This window comes from Phodopus roborovskii, unplaced genomic scaffold (genome assembly GCF_943737965.1).
Source record: "Phodopus roborovskii unplaced genomic scaffold, PHOROB, whole genome shotgun sequence".
NCBI lineage: Eukaryota > Metazoa > Chordata > Mammalia > Rodentia > Cricetidae > Phodopus > Phodopus roborovskii.
Window position 1 is genome coordinate 1,422,316 of NW_026126576.1, and position 12,757 is coordinate 1,435,072.

Here is a 12,757-nt window from a genome sequence, read left to right on the forward strand (position 1 = left end):
AGACCTATAATCCAAGTACTCTTGAGGTGGAGGGAAGAAGATAAAAGGTCAAAGTCATCACTCTTAGTTATATAGAAAGTTCCAGGCTAGCTTGAGAGTCATGGTACCCTGCCTCAAAAACAAAATCTCTGAGCTCTACAGCTAAGAGTGCTGGCTGTTCTTCCAGAGGACCAGGGTTCAATTCCCAGCACCCACATGGAGGCTCACAATTGTCTGTAACTCCAGTTTAGGGGGTTGGAGGCACTAGGCACACATGCCTTCTTTCTGGCTTCTGCAGACACCAGTCTAGGTACACTCACGGTACTCAGACCTATAGTAGGCAAATTACTCATACACATAAAATAGAATAAAATTTTAATTAGAAAACACAAAACAAAACAAATAAAATATTGAATTGGATTTGGTTCCAAGTTCCCTGTTCCTAGTTTTGTGATCTTAGATAAATTCACCTTTTAAGCCCAAATTTCCAAATTATTATTGTTATTGAGACAAAAATCTCACTTGGCAGTCCTGGCTAGCCTGGAATTCACTATGTAGATCAGGCTGGCCTTTAACTCATAGCAAGCTTCCTGTCTCTACCGCTTGAGTACTGGGGGTCAAGGTATGTGCCACCCTGCCCCAGCTTCCAAGCTCATTTTAAAAGGAGTCATGGCGATATATTCACACTGTTCTTGAGAATATTGTAATAGATGTTAGGAAGGTATGAGCTTGTGCACAGTAAATGCCTGCCTTCCTTTGCTGTCACAGTGCTCCAAATAAGACTCTACCCAACACTCCATTCTACCATCGCTTTCAGAGCAGGCTGGCAAGGAAGCCACTGTTATTATGTTTATTCTTATTTTGTATTCGAGTATTTGTGTCTCTGGGGAGTGTGGGCACACCTGCCATGGCAAGGGTGTGGAGGTCAGAGGACAGTAGCCAGTTCTCTCCTCCCACTACTTGAGCCCCAGGGATTAAACTCGGGTTCTCAGTTTGGTGGCAAGCGCATTTACCACTGTGTTATTGCCTGGGAATTGTTGTCACTGAGGAGAATGCTCAGTAAACAGCCAAGTTAGGGTTGCCAGAATCGGTACTTAGGACAGTGACACTAAAATATTATTTGCTAGTTTACTGAAATTCCAATTAAACTTGGCCTTCTAGGTTTCTATTTGCTAAATCTGGTAACTCTAAGGGTCTGTAATAAACTACAGGGGGAAAGGAAATTGAAAGTGACTTGTCACTTCTGTGTTGGAGAGTTTGAAAACTGGTGGCAGATGAAAGTGTAACCTGAACATCACAGTCAAATACATTTGTTGGTGTCACACTCTTCCTCTCAGCCCCTCTATCAAAGACTTGTCCCAACACAGGGCATCTGCTAGTGCTCTAGAAAGCTCTGTGAGTCAGCCAGAACTCCTTTGTCATCACATTTCCTTCTGTGGCCAAACTTGCAAGGTTGCAGGGTTGACTAGGATCAACTGTCAACTTTTTTTTTTTTTTTTAAGTCTAAAGAATTTCGATTAAGAATGAAGATGTGATGAGAGATTTTTTTTTTCTACAATTATCCAGCTTGCTGAGGACTCTTGTCATATCTGCTTTGAACTGTCAACTCTTAATAGCTAGCAGGAAAAATCAAATATGTAAGAATTATTTAGGCTGAAAAGCAGGTTAACACAAAAATCTGTAAATATTATAAATAAAAGTATTTTAGCTCTCACCATATTGATAGGGGCAGAAGTTGACAGGGGCTTTGGAGAGCTATTTATTTAATAGTTACAAGATTTCAGTTTGTAAAATGAGGAAGTCTCAGAGACTGACTGCACATGGAAAATGACCGTTAGCAGGGCTGACCTGTATTCTTAAAATCCAGAGCTGGAAAAACTGGTAGGCGGGTGAACAAGAATCTACACAAGTGCTGTTTTCTCCAAAAGTATAGAAAGTCAAAATCTGGAACCTTCTTACTAGAGAAGTCAAGATTATGAACAGTCAACCTGAGGCCTGGAAGCTTTGTCTCTACTGCCTGCCTCGGGTGATGCAGCCCATCCAAAGACACCTATTACATGGGAAATAAGATCAGGTGCCGACATGGTGGCTATTTCACTACACACACCAACAGGTGGATTATGTGCATTAGCCATGTCAGCACAGCTGACTGCACTAGATTATGTTACAGCTCCCGCTACCACTCTGTGTTTCCAGAACCACACCAAAAGACATACAAACATGTATCAGCAGGAATGCAAGATGCCTTCCTTACCAAGTCACCCTTAGCTCGAGGGATGATTTGCCTCTGAGGAGTCTAAGTAATTCATATCCACCACCCTCTATTGGTATGGAAGACTGACTGGTCAATGTCTGGGACAGCTACTGTCAACGCCATACTGAGCTTCACCCCAGGCTCACATAGTTGTCATGAGTGCCCTGGTCTGGTCCACTCTCCTGGAGAGAATCTCAATAGGTCAAGAGAACAGGATTGATCTATTTGGGGCTTCTGTTGTCTAGTTGCACATAAACTGTAAAACACAAAGGCCCTGGTGCTCCACAAGACTCTGGTGAGTGATATGGAACCTACAGCACACTGGTCAGCATGTTGCTCAGACATTATTAAATACTGCTGATGTGGCCCTTCTTGGAAAATTCTGTGTATATGAGTATACTGAAAATTTGGAGAAAATATGGGAACCTTGGTTTGACATTTAGTTGTTTGAGACAGGGTTTCATGTAATCCATGCTGGCCTCAACTTCACCATATAGCCCAAAATGACCTCAAATTTTAGATTCTGCTGCCTCCCAGGAATTCACCAACAGGCCTAGTTTTATTCAGTAGTGGGGACTGAACACAGGGCTTCATGCATGTTATCAAAGGGCAACATCTCCAGCTCCTTTGTTTAACATTAACCAAACACCATGATGAGCACATTCCCGTCTGTGTGTGGGTATGCCGAATTTCTTTCCATACATAATAAAGTCTTCTTTAAAAAAGTTTGGGGAGGGGGAGGTTTTATTTTGCACGAATAGGCGTTTTGCCTGCACAGATGTCTGTATACCACATGACTGCAATACCTATGGAAGCCAGAGAGGGCATTGGACCTCGGGACCTGAGTTACAGACTGTTGTTAGCTGCCATGTGGGTGCTGAGACTCGAACCCAGGTCCTCTGGAAGAGCAGCCAGTGCCTGTAACCATAGTCATCTCTCCAGCCACTATAAGGTCTTATTGGTTCATTAAAGCCCTGTCCCAGATAAGACAGACTTGCTCAGTTCTGTCTATTTCAATGTCAGTTTCCATCTTCACCCTGCTGGTAAGTTTGTGTAACACAAGGAAACTTATAACACAGTTGACTTGTCCAGCACTCCAATGCTTGGTGTCATTACCTGTAAAGTGGGACAGCAATAACGCCATTTTCACAGGGCTACAAAGGGGGCGGAGGTAATAAGGCAGCCACACCAGGCTGCTATTATATATTCAAAATTGAGATTAACTGAGTTTCAGACAGGGCAGCTGCCATATCTATGAAGTGATTTGAAACTAAGTGGTTAAATTCCAAAGCTCCAGGGCATCACTAATACCTCTCTGCCCATTCACACCCTCAGTACAGCTCCTGGCCTCTGGGAACTGATTGCTGCTGCTTTCTAAAACTGAATAAAGAGCCTGTGATCACTGTTGTTTACCTCTGAAGTGTTAGTTTCCCACTGCATCCAGACACCCTAACCTGGAGACCCAAGTGCTTCTCTGCACCATCCACCTCTGCTGGCCGCTGTCTCTTATTCCCCAAACAGGCTTTGCTCAAACTCTTCTTCCAGAAGCCCCCCCCCCCCCCCCCCCGCTTACTTTGCTTCCTGGCAGGGATCCTCCGGAGTAAGTACTTAAGTTAACATTATCATAACCAGTAGGAAACCCTGCTCTCAGAACATTCATTAGGAGTGGAGTGGCAACTTCCATTTGCTTTAAATAGCTGACAGCCTGAATTTCCAAGTCGGTCCTTACACTGCAAAGATAACAAGTGCTTTGGTAACACAACACAGGCCAATAGAGAATTCCTGAAAGCTGAGCCAGCCAGGCTTTATCACCGAGCTGCTAGCCACAAGTGAGTTTGTAAAGGCAAAGGGGTTCTCTTTGGTTTTGTTTTTAAGATCCTGAAAGCTAAGCCTTGCCAAGTAGCTAAGTGCTAGGGTGCTTCAGTTTGTAAGTGGAAAACGAGTGACTTCAATTTTCACTTCACTGTGGGGGGTCAGAATAGGGTATATTAACACCCACCTTCAAATGGGAAGCATAGTCCCAATTTATGGTGGTGTTATAAAAATGCACCTATTTCCCATGGGAAAGAAACTTTTCTGGATGCTTGAGAGCAATTAACCAAGAGGGGGTGGAGGTGGTTCAAGCATGAATATTACCAAGCTTGATAACAACATGTGAGCTGTGATAACCTCCCATTTAAAAAAAATTAAAACAGAAATAAAATTTATAGTCTTAAAAAAATAAAAACCAAACATAAATATTTCGGTTTCAGATATACACAGATGTTCACCATGGCATTATTTACAGCAGCTAAAATCTAGGCAACTCATAGTTATAATAGGGGAATGGTACATATGTCTATCAATTTGATGGACTTGGCAGATAAGACGGCAATGCCTACAATCCCAGCAATGGAGAAGAGGAGGAAAGAGGATCAGAAGGTCAAGGTCATCTATGACTATACAGCGAGTTTCAGGTAAGCTTAAGCCACATGAGACACTGTCTAAAAACAAAACCACAACCAATAAACAACAGCCCAATTCTGGTGGGATATTAAAGCAATGACTACAGGAATGGCTCTAGGCATCTCACAAACATGAATTAAATCCTCCTACCAACCTATGGCATATTTACAATTATTAGAAGTCCCATTTTTCACACCAGGAAGCAAAGGCTTAGAGAGGTAACTGATTTTTTTTTTCTAGATTATACAGGCAGTCCATGGCTGAGTCCATTTGCCTACAGTCTTTGATCTAACCATGATGACATTGGCGGATCATATGTTAAATTGACTGAGTTTCCTACATTATTAGTTCTATAAAAAGTGTTTGGCAGAAGAACATACAGTGCCCATTGGGGAGGAGACTAGACAGGTGTGGGTAGTAATGGATTCTGTTCTAGTGTCACCTTCAGTGACAGCTACTCATGCTATTTATTCTTTCATCCTTGCTATCAGTAATTAATGCCTTTGTAATTTACAATTCTTCCGCACCACTAACTTCCTCCAGACCCCAATTTACAGATGAGGAAACCGTGGCTTGGAAAGAATAAATGACTCATTTGGGGTGACACTGGTAGCCTGTGCAAGACTCAGTTCTGTGTTCTCTCTGCTCCTTGGTTTTAAGACAATGGATGACATATCTTCAGCCTAGGGCTCCTCAAGGAAACTGCTAGAACCGGGCTGGAGATGAGGAAGCACTGGGTAAGATTTGGCTGGAGCTAAGTCAGCAAGGGCAAACTGTACCATCCAGAGCTAACATGCTCACATTCTTCCAGGTGAGTGCCTGGCAGCCTCCCTCTCTGTCAGGTCCTGGGCTCTCACCAAGGAAAGCTGGTGAAATCATTCTTGTCCTTTGTGTTCCTGAACACATATTTACAGCTTTCATGGACTCACCTTTATCCCAAAACTCTTCTTAGAGTAGCCATGAGGCCACACTGAATTTTGATTCCAGTGATGGGGCAGTACCCACTGTAACAGCTGAAGAACAGTTGAGAGCTGATGGCTACAGATACTGTTCCAGTCCCTTCACATGTTTAATTCACAGCCGTCCTGTAGGCGAGGCTGCCTGGTAGTAATGTGAAAACTGAGCTGAGACTGACAGGGGCTGAGATCTCAGAGTCAGGGGTGGGAAAGGGAGAGTAAGTGACCTACAGGACAGAGCCCGAAACCATTATAACTGACTCCATAACCGCCCTACACAACACAGGCTGTATGGTGTGCAAAATCATATACACGTATGTGTATATATGAAAGTAAGAGAGATTGAGAAGACCAATGGGATTAGAAGTAGGGGGATAAAGATAAGATGAGGGGATAATGGCAAAGCATGATTTCCTTCTGTGAAATGTCATGGATGGAATCAGACCCTGTGGATAAATCAACACATAACCACACATACACTCACATATACACAAGCATACACACACATGCACACCAAATGCTCTCAATAAGGGAGTGGTGAGTAATTGAGTGATGGGGTGTTAAGTGGAAACCCCTACTCTATCACCTTGGCTGAGCAGGGTGAGGAGAAGTGGATTATTCCTCAAGGACAGGGAGCTGTCAAGCTTGGAAGGCATTATTTTATCAGTCCATTACTGAGCACATTATTCAGAAACTTGGCTGGGGATGAGTACTAGGTGATCTGGAAATAATCTCTGGGCAAAGCTCACAGAAGTGGAACATTAGCATGGCAGAGGCCAGGCTTTCAATGGGCCATTGACCTGGGCACTGCTTCCCATCACTGGCCCCCCCTCCAGCTTTGACAATTCCCACTTTTCTGCAGGACCACTGCACTGAATGGGCAGCACCAGTTAGGGTGAATACACACACACACACACACACACACACACACACACACACACACCAACAAACAACCCAAAAACACTCTCCGCTGTGGCCAGTGAAGAATTTAGCCCCAGTGTCTTTGTAACAACAATGCAACTGCTAGGTCAAGTGTATGAAGGGTGAGGCCCCTTCAGGGCAGCTGCAAAAGAAAAGCCCCTATTAATCCCTTAACTAAGCAGCTGATGGATTTAATCTGTTTCTGCATACGTTAGAACTCCTTACACACAGCATCATTATATGCTTTAAAAAAAAAAAAACAGCACAAGTTAGCAAAGCTTTTCTTAGATTTCTCCATCTCAATAAATGATGTGGTACAATACTAGAACTTTGGAGGGCTTCTGATTATAATTTCCTGTCACTGTGCCCTTAAAAACTGTGAGAAAGTCTCATTCTCAGAGTCCTTTACCAAAATAATAGCTCTCTATGTGAAGGAAGAGATATGAACCGCCAGCCTTGAACGGCTTTCTTTTGAGTTTGCATCCATTATTATTTAAAACATCCATTATTATTTAAAACAACTCTTTCCACAACTGGGGAACCTCACTCAACATAGTAACATCAGAAAATAAATCATTACCTGGTATAATCTCCCTTGCTTTCCTGAAATAAAAATAAAGACATGATCAATATGTATTTATGCTAAGCTCAATGAATGATTTATTCTTGTTTATTTTCCCTCTCCCAAAGTTCAGAGTTTCCTGTTCAGAAAAGTGCTTAAGGAGCACTATCTCCATGGTCACTATGGATAAGAAAATACAAGTATACATGAGATGTGTGTCACCATTAACAGAAGTGACTTATATGTATGTATATTATTACATACAGTCTTCATATGTACATATGAAGAAGCATAATCATCTCTCTGTTGCATTTCAAAGATCACAGGTTGAATACATTTGCCTTGCAGTGTCACACTTTTCTGACAGGATGCACTTTTTAGACTATGACCCAGGTAAATCAACACACACTATTTGCTTTCTCTTTACTTTTTAAACAAGTGCAGGAACTGACTTTGCTTCTCAACTGCCAGTGCCTTTAAGAGTTAAAGGATTCTTTACACAACCTCAAGGAAACGTGTACAAAAGTTGCTAAATTTAAATGAAAATTACAGCTGTTCTAACAACTGCTGCCTCCCAAGTTCAAGTAACCAGGGGTCCTTTTCCAGGAATACAGTCTGACCTCTTTCTCCTTGGTGCAATCTAAACTTTGTCATGTCTTTCAGAAACACTATCACACGCGCGACTTCATGCAAACGGTTTGCAAACAGAATTCAGCAGGTCACAGCTTTCACTGATAAACCATTTCCTGGTTTGAAAATCCTTCAGGTTCTGGACAGGCAAAAGTTTCAGAGTTGCGGGCAGTTAGCAAGAAACAAAAGGGAGCCTCTTAGAAGTTGTGAGCGAATTCTTACCTGCAAAACCAGGGCTGCCAACTTGAAGATGGTCTCACTGTCTACTTCAATTTGCCCCTGTGGGTGGAAGAGGAGAGCATCACTGAATACAAGTCTTCCCTGGGCTGGAGCAAATGGTGGAGCTGAAGAAGCTGTCACAGCTTGGCACCTCCAGTTTAGGATCAAATGCAGAGCATACCATTGCAAGGGAGGGGGGTGAGCAGGAGACCTCAAGGAGGGATAGGCAGACCCTGTGTGTGTGTGTGTGTGTGTGTGTTCACTGGGTAGGGAGTTTTTACTTAAAAAACACAAATAATTTGCAGGCTGAAAATTTAGGAAATTTCTAAGTGAAAATATTTGAATACTTTTTTTTAATTCTGTAAATTCTTTTTTTCTTCCTTCCTTTCTTTTTCTTTTTCTTTTTCTTTTTCTTTTCTTTTCTTTTCTTTCCTTTTTCTTTCTTTCTTTCTTTTTTTTTTTTTTTTGAGACAGGGTTTCCCTGTGTAATGCAAGCTCTGAAGATTTTTCTATATTAGTATTATTATTTCTGAGTTTTCCTGAGATAATTTCCCCTATCCAAGTCACAGCATGGTAACTTCAGCATACACACGATACAAACATTATTAAGGCATAATTTCACTTCATTGTCAGTAACGTACGGCCGAGTTAATATTTGTTCCAGCCTCCCTAAAATGAGAACTCTTAAACATCAGTCGCAGCAAATGTGGAGAAGTCTAAAATTCTGTTGCTCTGAAAGTTTGATGAACCCAAATTCATCATTTTTCCATCCTTTTATTTCTTCATCCTTCAAGATCCCAGTGAAAACTGGGGTCCTGGGGCTTGATTACCAAGATTTTTTTTTAAGTCTTGCGGTGGTGGCACATGCTTTTAAAAGTGCTTCAGCACTTGTTCAAGACCAGCTTGGCACTTAACACCTTCAATGTATGACAAGTGTAAATGGCAGTACTGTACCACATGATCTTAGAGCAGTAAGCCAGCATAGAGGAACTTCAGATTAAAAGTTGGGGGGGGCATATGAGCTTGTAAGGATTAGCATGCACAGAAATAATGCATGCCAGCCCTTCCCTGCTCAGTACAGGGTCCTTAGCACTGACCGTGCACAGAGTCTAAAGGCCTAGGAATTGCCTGTGCTCTTTCTTCCTCCCTTTTATCTGTTGAACCTGAACTGTAGCATTTGTTAGTTATCCCAAGTCCATCACTGGGAGTCACTAAATCGCTTTAAGCCAGTGCACAATAGGAGCTTTACAGGGGACACTGTACTTAGTGAGGGTTTCTGCAAAGACTGAGATCGACTCAGCATTGACTTGATTAGAGCTCTCAAACAAAAAAACAAGCAATGCTTCTTACAGAAGCTGTAGAGTGAATGGACAAGGGAAAGCAGAACAGTGAGATGGGTCAAGAGGCAACTAACAAGCCTGGTGATCTGAGATTCATCCCTGGGACTCATGAGATTAAGGAGAGAACCAACTGCATAAATTTGTTCTGACACCCCACCTCCCCCATCAAAACACTAAAGACAAAAACAAAGAAGGGAAAAAGGAAAACCCCAGGGTGTTACATTAGTAGGGATAATTGTCAGTTCCCTTATATTAGAAAATAAAAACAACTTAATTCACCCATCAACGCCCAGTTGGGTCCTCCCTACTGAAACCCAAAGCAGAAGATCTGCTTCAAAGGTTTGTTTCAAGTGTAGAGTTCACAGACCCCCAAGCTTTGGAATTTAAAGCTCGCCTACAATTTCCAGGAACTGATTATAAAATCAAAGAGAAGCCAGGCAGAGCTCAGGAATCAATGGCTCTCTCTGTCTTCCCAGCAAGACACCGGGCTTTCTAATCGGAGAGATGATGAGTGGCTAATCCACCAGGTGAGGTGAGTGTTGATTAGATTACATTTTAGGAAGGTCAAATTCCTTAAATTCAAACACAAAGGAACTCCTGCAGAAGGAGCAGAGGTGCCCAGAGGACAACAACAACAAAATCCCTGAGCTTGAAAATAGGCCAGAACTCACATTTTAGGGAAGAGAAAGGTGTGTTATTTGGAGTCTTATAAAAACCAAAGATGAATAAAGTAAGCTGAAAAGTCCTGCCAACTCCCTGGATTCCCACGGACTCCGTTTGCCTCATCAAAACCTTAGATGAGTCATCTGAAAAACATTCTAGACACCACCTTTTCCATTTAGCAAATGGAAGTTCAGCAGACAGATAAAAAAAGATAGATACCTAAAGCCGATATCCCTTAGGGAGCTGCCAAATAATTCCCTACCTCGGAAGGGTCATTAAATATTAAAAATGCCGACAGGAGGGACTGAAGCATGGAAAGTACCAGGCTCAGACAGCACCACACTCAGGCTGCAGACGCCAGCTCACCTGTGGCCTCTCTTAGCTAAAGTAGCCCACACCCAGTTTTGGAGGGGAAGGGGAAGGAGGGGTGAAGGAATGTCTCAAGCCTTGTTCCAGACAGGGAAGAAAACAGTTTGTCAAAAAGCCTCACTTTGTTTTATAATTCTCATTCTGCACCTCACCTGACATATAACCTCTACCTAAAACATACACCTGCTCTAGCTATTAGAGGCGAACCATTCTGAGCCCTCATATTGATCACTGTCACTTGGCTCATTCATAGAGTTCATTAAACAATGCATCCATCAGGAACAACCCATTTGTCCAGTCCTCAACACTTTTATTTGGCAAAAGTCAATTAAAACTGAACTATCCACACTGTTATAAAATTGTAGACTGCCCAGAGCAGAAGAGTTCTTTTTATCTCCAACCAACCCTGGCAACAGAGGTAATCGGATACAGGGCAAGCTAACACTTGCGAGAGGGAGCTCCTTACAGAGCAAGGTGAGGACATCCTTCAGTGGGTTTCCATGGCTGCCAGCAACAAACAAAGAGCCAGAGACGGGAGCCAATGGTGGGGCTGAACACACGGGGAAGCTGAATGGTATCCTGGTGCTTGGCTGGAGCTGCAGTAGCAGTTCAACCACTGTCCAACTTGCCCCTCTCACCATGCTAGTGAGGTGAATTCTACGTCCTCAATTAAGGGGACTGAAGGGGAAAAAGTCCTAGGACCAGAAAGGGAGCTGAGTGAAACAGGACCCAAGTTAGCACTAAAGATCACGGAGATGGCTTGTAGCATCCAATCTCCCTCTTTGTTGTGGCTCCAGACTGCCTGTCCTGAGTTCTTCCCATTCTACTCTGCACCGCTAACCTATAATTTCATTACTAAGTCTCTCACCCTGCAATCTTTCAAAGGCATGCTTTGGGTAAAATGTGGGTTCAGGCAAGACTGCAAAATGACCCAGAATGTTACCTCTACTGACAATGGAATTATGTTAGCAATCACACTTTCAATAGCAGGACAGGAAATCATTTCTGAGGACTCATTCAGTTCATCCTAGATGGATGCTGTATTTCATGGAAACATATTCTACACTATAACAATATGTTGTAAACTAACAAACTGTTGGGGAGGGGTCAGTATGTTTCCTAATCTTTTGCTAATTATCTATTTTAAGAATAAGTTTATATTTAAAAAAGTTGTAAAAATCAACAAAAAATGTGCAAAAGTCTGAGGCTTCAGCTCAAAGGTAGAGCATTTGCCTAGCATACATGAGTCCTGAGTTTTAACCTTAGTGTTGCCAAATAAATAAGAAAATAAATACCAAAATGAAAGAGAAAATTATTGCTTTAAATTATTACAATACTAATAGATTTTAAAAATAATATATTTTGTTGTTATTGATCTTATAGTTATGGTTCTGGGCATGAGACTTGAGCCTTATACACACTAGGTAATGTACTATTGAGCTACATTCCCACAGCCCTACACAATAATCTTCAATAAATGAAAGTTCAATTAGAAACAAGATAGAGTAAGTACATCCTTACAGGGATAACATGAATATTGTCTTTTCATAATCACTCATCAATTACAAAGGGAGAAATGGAAAGTCTACTTCATAGAGAACCAGATTGATCCTATCTCAACCCAGTGACAAGAATGTGAACATGAGAACAGAAAAACACCACATGACTTCTGATGCTGTGCACTTAGGATGCGCGCATGTGTGTGCGTGTGTGTGTGCGTGTGTGTGCGCGCGCGCACACACACACACACAGTACCAGTAAGTATAAGTATCTTAAAACTGCAGCCCAAGGCTTAGAAGTTCCTAGCTACAGCATTAGCTGATTATTCTGAGGTACCATATTCCCATCATGGCCTACTGAAGTGACCAATATAACTTCACAGAACTGGGGGTTAAAAAGCTATGTGAGAATTGGCTGGCAGGAGCTAGTCCAAGCTGCCTCCAGGATAACATGGTGCAGAGTTCCTGTCAAAAATAAGTCACACCTTTATCCCAGCACTCAGGAGGCAGGGGAGGGCAGATCTTTGTGAATCTGAGGCCAGCTTAATCTACATAGTGAGTTCCCAGACAGCCAGGGTTACGTAGAGAGAGATCCTGTCTCAAAAGACATACAAAATCACTAGACTTAATAGTGAACCATTCATGAAGCACAAGCAAACTGAGGGCCATCCCAGAAAACATCCTGCCTACACTTAGGGCACTATACTGACTGTCTGAGTAACAGAGACCACAGGGTCATGACAACTGACTGCAGTGTGTTATCCTGGATCAAGGGGAAGGTGAAGGAGGGTGGAATGATGAATTGTATACTAGGTAACAGTATGGGTCCAGTGTTAAATGTTCCAAGTTGGATCATGGTAACGTAGCTATGTAAAGTTTGCCCCTGATCTTGAGAGAGACACAGTGGCTTTCTTAGGAGG

The 12,757-nt window shown here is 42.3% G+C and overlaps 1 protein-coding gene across 1 annotated transcript in view; it reads right to left on the reverse strand.

Annotated features, from left to right (window-relative positions):
• Frmd4b (FERM domain containing 4B) overlaps nt 1-12,757 on the reverse strand; it is a 177,105-nt gene that overhangs the window by 56,622 nt on the left and 107,726 nt on the right. The window contains exons 6-7 of the mRNA XM_051203522.1: nt 7,970-8,026; nt 7,136-7,158 (exon numbers count right to left, since the gene is read on the reverse strand). Of these exons, the coding sequence (XP_051059479.1) occupies nt 7,136-7,158; nt 7,970-8,026 (80 nt within the window). The remainder of the gene's footprint in view (nt 1-7,135; nt 7,159-7,969; nt 8,027-12,757) is intronic.